Here is an 8,989-nt window from a genome sequence, read left to right as displayed (position 1 = left end):
TGTAACTATACTATTTTTCATTTTCAGCATTTTTGCCATATTTTAAATCTCAAATATTGTCCAGTTTATGTACCAAGAAAACCATTTTTAATAACCTCTGTTCTCAGAGAACTAAATTATTGAAATTTTAACATAATTTTAAAGCTAAATTTGCAAGTGCCAATAACCAAGAGAAAACTTAACATGACTTCTTCAAATATGAATGTTTTCTTTTTTGCAATTTTGGGGTATATTTTAAATTTACAGTAAAAAAAAAAAAATCTTTTGACCCACAGGAGAGCTCTAGACCTTCCTGGAAGAGATATTGTCCCTCCTTTCTTGAGGTTAAATGACCATCACAATCTATTAAAGAGAATGGCTCTGATTACTATATCTTATCTCGCAGAGAAAAGTAAATCAATGAGTATCATCTACAAAAAACACATTGCCATGTTGAGTTTCTGACCTGCAACCAGCCAGGAGAACCTGTTTGTACATTTCTACTGAAGACTTCCCGCCAAACTGCCGGCCCGTAAGATAGGTGTTATGAGAAGAGCTGATGAAGTAGTGAGCCAGAGGATGGTCCATTTCTTGGTAAAGTTCTAAACGATCTAGGAAGACTGGGGCATTTTCATCTGACATCAGATATCTGCAAAACCCATCACTTGATATGAGGCCTAGGGGAAAAAGAACATCTTAGTAGCACTTGCAGCTCTGAAGATGCACATCTCGTTTTATTCATGGAAGCTGAGGCAGTTTACACGGTAAGAGTAAAAACTTCACAGTCTCTTTCCCAAGAACTTTCATCTTTCAGAACTTGAATGAAATAATACAGTTGCACATTGTAAGTAGCACAATGCACTCCAAAAACAGGTGCATTCTGCTTTTGTACCCTTCATGGTAGAAGTACATAGCTCCCTAAGTTCAGAAACATGGCACCAGAAGCTAAGGTGACCAGGGTCAAGGGGACCGTTATCTAGTTCTGCTTCTGCCACTCACTCCTTACGCTCCTGAGTCAAGTGGGAAAAAGTACAGGCCCTGCCTGCTTTCCAGGATTGTCATGAATGGTAAATAAGAATACATACGACAGGTGCTCTTTAAAAAATGGAAAATGTATTAATTGTAAGGCATTATTGCTGTCACTGGATTAAAGAAGGGTTTTCTCTCAGAGATGATGGCATCTCTGACTTTAAACAATTGAATTTTCCTATTTTATCTAAAAGTCAGAGTATGGGAGTGGTGAGAAGAGTATATATATATATATATATATATAGTGGTCACTGAAGTGTGACCCCAAGAGCCACCGTTCATTTCAATCACACCTTTCTCATTCGGGGTAACTGCAGGAGAGGCCAAATACTTACACATCTTCTGTTCTATCAACCATTGACAATCTCTTCTTTTTGCTTTTTTATTTAAGCATTTACAAATTCTGAACTGATTTCAAGCTTACAGAAAAGTAAGATGATAGCATAATAAATAGTGGGCCTACACCCCAACTTTGTCAGATCTTAACATTTTGCCTTATTTGCGTTACATTTTTTAAAGGAATACATAATCACAGATGCCACTAAAGCACCCTTTGTACCCCACCTCAATTCCATTCCATTCCATCTTTCAACTGCCACATAGACCACCACTACCCTAGCTTTTGTGTTTAACAGGCCCATAATGGTTTGGCAACTTCAGTGCATATGCATTTATCCAAATAATATATGGTTTAAATGTTTTCAAATTTGTAGAAAAGCTATCCAACTGAGTGCATTTGCAAATTGCTATTTTTACTCTGTATTTTCTTGGAACATATAGAGTTGATATATATAGCTGTTCTTCATTTATTTCTTACTGGATGTATAGTAGTCCATATATGAATATGTCATAATTTATCCATTATTCTGTTGATGAATATTTAGGTCATTTCTACTACAATAAAAATTTGTGTACTTCTGTCCTTGGGTACATTCATTCATTCTAGGAGCAAGTATTTCTTGAGGCACTAGGATAGGCATAGTGTTAGAAGAAATAGACAAGCCCTGCTTTCATGAAACTCGTATATTATCAGCTAGAGAAACAAATAAACAAATAAACAGATAAATATAATATTATGAAAGTGCTAGAAGGACAAAGAAAGCAGGAAGGAAGGTAATAAAGAGTGACCAAGATGCTGTGTTAGACATGTGGCTAGTAAAAACCCTTCTGAGGAGGTCACATACCTGCATGGGAAGCAAGCCACATGTACACCGGGGGACCCCACTCCAGGCAGAAGGTTCAGCAAGTGCAAAGACCTTGATGCAGGAGTGTGTGTGCCAAGTACATTCAATGACAACGAGACAGAGTGAGTGACCAAGGAGAAAAATAGCTGGAAACAAGGTTGCAGAGGTAATCAAAGGCTACAACAGTTGGTCTTTAGTCCTCACTAAGTTCTTTGGATTTTATTCTGTGTTGGAAAGCCTTTGGAGGGTTTTGAAGAGTGGAATAAGATGACTGGATTTGGTTTTGTGCATAAATTGTAGGGCACTGAGTAGAAAGAAGACGACCTGTGAGAAGTCAACTGGCATTGTCCAGGGAGAGATAATGTAGTTTTGGAAAGTCTGGTAAGGGTGGAGATAGTGATAAGTCATTTTGGGGGATTTATTTTGATCTTGTAGATTTTGCTGATGGATCAGATGTAATGTGAAAGAATGAGACAAGTCCAGAATGATTCTAAGGATTTTGACTTGAAAAGGTAGGTGAATAATGGTACCATTTTATAGGATGGGAAAGGGACAAGTCTGGAGGTGGGAAGAATCTAAACATGTACATGAATACTAGAAATGCCCATTCGACATCCAAATTGAGAGTTCTACTACAGGTCTGTAATTTAAGTTGGAGGTTAAGAATGGAGATATTAATACAAAAGTCATATGCATATAGAGGAAACCCATTGGCCTAGATGAGCTCACCTAAGGAGTGAATACACACGGAGCAGAGGTCTGAAGACTGAGCTCTGTGCCACTCTGACATCCAGAGTTTAGGAAATGTATGAGAGATTCTCTCATGCACACCTAGAAGTGGAAATGCCTGGCTGTGTGAGAGGCACATTTTCCCCTTTACAAACTACTGCCAGCCAAGGTGGCTGCACCAATTTACACTCCCACCAGAAGTTTATAAGAATGCCTTCTGCACTGCCTTCTCACCCATACTTGACAATGACAGATTTTTAAATTTTTGTCATTTGTGAAGTGGTGAAGCTACACGTTTTAGATGTGTCAATGGTAATTTCATAGACTTTTGGGTCTTAGAAGGACTTTAGAAATAACCAAGGACACACCCCCATACAATGTTTATCACACTGCCAAGGAATTGCTGAGTCACTTGTCTTTCTCCTTAAACAGATCACAATTGCCTGCAAGGCAGGGGGCATTTCTTATTCAGTTTTGAATTTCCAGCATCTGTCACAGTGTTAGCACCCCTAAAGCCCTCTATAAAAGTTAAGGAACAAAGGGAGGAAAGAGAAATACTGCACCTCCCTTTGCTTTAATCACATGCAATGTGAAATAAATTACAATATCCAGAATATTGATAGAGAGGTAAGCAATGAAGCATTCTTGCTGAAATTAGGTGTCTGAGGCCCTAGCAAAAAGTGTCAATATATGACTACAACCAAGTTAGAAAACTCTGTTGGGCTTGGAAAAATATCAGTGGTGATGGTTGTGGGGTATAGAGGGTCAGGCATACCTATAAACAGATTCTATGTGGATCCAGAGACTGTAGAAACCTTTCAGCCAGTTTTTTCACAAAGAGAAGAGAATCCCCATTCTAAAGAAGAGGAAACTGAGGCCATGAGATTCGTGGGCACATGGGACAGATAGAACTTGAATCTGGATCTTCTTTCATTCTCCACTGAGACATAAGGACAGAGGCTTATGTACCCCCAGCACTCCCCATGCAGTTTATGGCAGCAACATCCCTCCCACCGTCTGCAGGTGCTTCCCACTGCTACAGGACTGACGGATCTTAAAATCCCTCTCCATGCCTTTCCTCTGACAAACACTTGAATGGACAATGCATTATTTCCAAAGTTTCAATGAAAAGGGCAAAGGTCCAGAAATGCCAACAATTTGCTAAAGTGATGCATGACTATTTAATTTCATATCAATTGTATTTATCTTCCATACCAGAGGTCAAATAAGGAGTAAAAGGGTGCACCAAATCATATGTTAAATTTATTTGGCTCGGCAAAACAAAAGGGAGAAAAAGAAGGTATGCATTTTTATGTGACAAAAATTCTTTTCAAAGACTGTAAAAATTGGCATTTTTACATTTTAAGCAATATGCATTACTATAATATAAGAAAATACCTGGGGAAAATATCACTATACTGTGTTTAATAACAATAAATTTAACAGTATACTTCAGGCAGCATGGACTAATTCTACTGCATGGTGAAATTTATACTAACTTAAGAGCAGGGAATAAAAATCAGTCATCAATCCCTGGCTCTTAGGGAGCTCCAAAGCATTTACAGACACCTTTAACTAAAAATACAAGGGATTTAAAAGTTGCATATTTTCTAGTTTTAAAGAAAAAAAATTCTTTTTTTTTTTTCATTTTTATTACCTTTCTTCTTCAAGTCTTCATCAGGTTCATACATCTCAATGATCTGCATTGCCCTTTTAGCATCATAAAATGGAAATAAAATTTCATTCAGTCGAGGATCTCGTTGATGCTATGATGAGAAAATAACTCCATTTAGGTTGACATTTCTTGCTCTTGAGGCATCAAACATGACTAAGGATACAATTTCTAAAACAAGATATATCTAGACTATCATGTTTATAATTACAAAGATAGGATTTCACTGCCTTCCTGTCCTCTCTAAAATATACTTCAAAAAAGTCCAAACTTGGGAGTGTTTTGTTGGTTCCTCTCACTGAACTAGAGAGAGAGAGAAATACATTTTTCTCTTTCAAAAGTTGAAGGATACGTAATAGAGTGTGCATGTCACTTGCATTGTCTTCTAGTTCCCATGTCACAGGTAAGACATTTGGCATACATGTCTATAAAAACTGAGGTCAAAATATTTTTTTAAAAAAGAAAAAACCAATCCCCCCAAATAGTTCAAATAAGTAAGTAAATAATATACTAATTTAAGTGACCCCTAAAATCCCAAAAAACAATAATTACAAAATCTCTTTAGAAAACATCATTTCATCTTCATTAATATCTTTCTACATCAATGAAAGATTTCTTGGGCACTCTGCAAACTTCATTTTCTTGAGTAAGTATTTTTCAAAATGAACGTATTATAAAGATGAAAATTAGTCAGCACAAGGATATTTACAAGCTATAAACAATATAAAGTCTGTATTTGAATACTGGTAGTTCAGAAACATATTTTTCACTATGAATTGTAACTCAGTTTGCTCTGAGAAAACTCTCTGGGCAGATAGTATGTGAATGATTAGGCACTCAGAAGGTTGGTGACATCATGCTTTTCAAATCGGCACCTAAGGTGCCCCTAGTACTAATGCTGCTCCTGCAGCGATGTCATTCTGACTTCACAGCAATGGTGAAGAGTCCAATTTACTAACTGATTCAGCTTCAGTCTTGTGTGTGCGTGTGTATGTTTGTATGTGTGTGTCTAGTGTATCTGGAGGTAGTGGGTCCATTCAAATGCTGTTCACTGTGTATTAGAGGACTGCACTGTGTCTCTGGTCATTCCTCAAATAAATAAATAAATAAATAAATAAATAAATAAATAAAGCAAACTTCAGTGGAATAATGACTGATAAGCAGATGTGAGCAAAACCTGGTCAATAAACAGGACCTTGGCAAAAACTCTTTACCCAAATATATGCACAGACTTGGAAAAACATTATTGGAAAGGTATTTAAGAAGCCATTGTTAAAAGTTCATATGGATTTCCCTTCCCCATTTGTTTTGGAATGAGCATTTGAAAAGTGGGCTATACACAGAACAAATGCCTTTGGCCAAAAGAACACTGAATGTAATTTCCTAAGCATATGTGACTTAGCCTTTTCTCGTTCCCCCCTGCTCCCCCACCGAGTTAAGAGTGTTAACTCATAAGAAATCAATAGCTTTTTGTCAATTTATCCCAATGAAGCATGCTTCTGTTGTAATCTAAGAAATTACGGCTCACAACAGCTCACATCCATGCATATGCTCAAGGGGAAACTGCTGTATTAATAACAGGTCTTGAGTCCATACAGAACAAAAAGTATGGGATATGCAGAGAAATTGAAACTGTGAGGTGGACCACGGAATGCCAGGCAAGTGAAGGCATGCTACACCTTTTTCTGGAAACGGATGCCAACATGCAATAGAACCCACTATGCCAGGGAACAAGGATCTCCAACCCCAGTGAAAACGCACTGTTTTAAAAACAAACTCTTTCTAGGCACATTCCTTCTTCTGTCTGCATAAATAACATCATGGAAGAAGATGGATATGGGATGAAAAGGGTCCTTTTCAGACCCCAGCACAGTTAATGTTCATAGTTGGCCACTATGTTTCTCTTCCTTATTAGAATTAAGTCTTTTGATTTAAAGATATGCTCATTGGTAAGTATTCTGAACTCATGAAGGTGATGAGGCAAATCCATATGAATTAAACAGTGAGAAGAAGAAGGGATTCAGCTAAAGGGGAAAGAAGAGATAAAGTTAGAGAAAGGAGGAAAGGGAATCCAGACATTTTTATGTGTTTTGTTTACATTCACATAAGTGTATATTCTAACATGGTGCTTCTTGAAGTGTGGTCTGTGGATGGCAGCATCCCCAACACTTGGGAGCTTGTGAGAAATGCAGATTATTGGGCTCTTCCCTAGACTTACTGACTCTGATTCTCTGGGATGAAACCAATGAATCTGTGTTTTAAGATGACTTCCAGGTGATTCTGATGTGCTCAAGTTTAAGAAGCACAGCACTGACCCATAATGGTATGCATTTTAACATATTTGCATATTGATTTTAAAAAGTACTTAAGTCCTACCAGGAGAGAAGAATGCTAATCATTTGTTCTCCCAATTCAACCTCATTAAAATGTAGTTAGAGGTTGTGGCATTCATTAGACCATCCTGCCTATAAGAAGCAATTAGCCAGGAAAACCAAATCCTAAAATGGATGTATCCTAATCCTCCATTCCGAAAATTACGTTCTCAGCAAATAAGCATTAAGCACAGACAACATAAAATTACATCTGTCTTTGTATCTGCTCCACTAGATAATACAATCTTTGCTTTCTCAAAAATTTTCACGTTTAGCATGGTGCAATCTGGATAATAAAAAGACAAGGAAACCAATAGTGAGGTGTGCATGAGAGTCACAAAACTAATTTTTACATGAAAAAACAATGAGGAGAAAGATTACGTCCAGCTAATCTCAGAGGAATATGGTTGCAGAAGAGTTCCACCTAGACACAAGCACAGGGAGGCAAATGCTCCACAGCTCTGAGGGACTGGCAGTTTTCAGCCAGGATTTGGGGAAACAATGTACCAAGGATTTCCCTCCATGGTACCCAGTGCTTTGTAAAATAAGATTCTAAATAGCTTCCAAAAAAACAGGTCACAGAACTGTGCGAAGTAAATGAGGAGAACACGGGCAGGACCCCAAGGTGATGTCCTTACTCTTACTGAGAAAAGGCATCAACTGGCATCAATAAAAGTAGCACTGGGAAATATGGATGTTGACATAATTAATATTAAAAGAGATACACAAAAGGGAAAGGCATAAACGGCAAGGGTAAGCCTACTTGTAAGACTAAATTCCTCCTTCTCTCTCTTTTCCTATGAACTAAAGAATAAGGATATTGTAAAAGGAAAAAGGAAAAAAGGAAAGAGATTGTGGGCCCTTTCTTAGATACTTTCAACTGCAAAAATTAAAAAAAATATTTTTAAATCAGATTTAGCCTTACTGGGATCAGGGATCATATTATATGTGTGAGGCAGGAGAAAGATAACCAGCAGCAATAAAACTCATCTTTGGTAACTATGGCCAGCTGAGACCTTTTCCCTCCTTTCCTATTTTAATCTTCCTCTCTTTCCCTCCACACGTCTCCCATTTCTGCAGGTCCTTAGTTGTTATCATCTTTGTAAGAAGTCAAACAGAGAATGAAGGTACACCTAAAATCACTTTAGCTTCTCATTAGGAAGAGGGAAAGAGAGGTGAAGCTAGCCGAAGCCCAGAGATTTTAATTAGTCCTGCCACATAGGAGCAACTGAGTTGGAAGCACTATGTAACCATGTGGCAACTCAAAGTGAGTGCCTCTGCTAGCTCTCCTATGGTCTAATTTGCTATTTCTATAATTTAGGCAAAGGTTTCCCCTTCCCATCAGATGACAGCAAGAGACATGGCTCTGGCAAAATTTTAGATCTGAGTGGCTGATATCTATGACTAAATTCTTTTTTTTTTTTTCCTTTTTTTCGTGACCGGCAACGGGATCACAACCCTCGGTGTCGCGCCTGCACCTCCCTCAGCCAGCGAACGGCCGGTCTGTACGTGGGATCCGAACCCTTGGCGGGAGCACCGCAGCACTCCCAAGCGGCGCACTGTAGCAGTGCGCCACCGGGCCGGCCCTATGACTAAATTCTTGACCGAGAATAACAGAATGTATATCCTGCTCTCATGTTCTTCCCACTCACATTAAGCATCCCAAGGAGGAATCCAGTAATCCACTAGGACAATGCTTCACAAACTTCAGTGTGCAGACAAATCACCTGGAGATCTTGTTAAAGGCAGATTTCAAGTCAGCAGGTCCCGGAGGACCTGAATTTCTGCATTTCTAACAAGCTCCCAGGGGATGCTGATACTCCTGGTCAACGGATCACACTTTGGGGACGGAGGACTAAGGAGAGAAGAGAAGCAGAGAGAAGGCAGGTCTCAAACTATTACTGTAAAGCTAGTAAGTGTTGATGGCATGGATGGGGGGGGTGGTATATGGTGACCAAGGCAATAAATGGCTAATAGTCTCTCCTCTCCTCCCAAGCCTCCTGGAGATACACATTAGGACACCG

At 38.6% G+C, this 8,989-nt stretch overlaps 1 protein-coding gene across 1 annotated transcript in view; it reads right to left on the bottom strand.

Annotated features, from left to right (window-relative positions):
- LOC103607781 (1-phosphatidylinositol 4,5-bisphosphate phosphodiesterase beta-4) overlaps window positions 1-8,989 on the bottom strand; it is a gene marked incomplete at its 3' end in the record, with an annotated part of 105,671 nt that overhangs the window by 18,553 nt on the left and 78,129 nt on the right. Inside the window, exons 10-11 of the mRNA XM_008592247.1 lie at window positions 4,579-4,687; window positions 415-656 (exon numbers count right to left, since the gene is read on the bottom strand). Of these exons, the coding sequence (XP_008590469.1) occupies window positions 415-656; window positions 4,579-4,687 (351 nt within the window). The remainder of the gene's footprint in view (window positions 1-414; window positions 657-4,578; window positions 4,688-8,989) is intronic.

Source organism: Galeopterus variegatus, unplaced genomic scaffold, assembly GCF_000696425.1.
Source record: "Galeopterus variegatus unplaced genomic scaffold, G_variegatus-3.0.2 Scaffold7710, whole genome shotgun sequence".
Lineage (NCBI taxonomy): Eukaryota > Metazoa > Chordata > Mammalia > Dermoptera > Cynocephalidae > Galeopterus > Galeopterus variegatus.
This window is presented reverse-complemented; position numbering and strand designations above follow the sequence as displayed.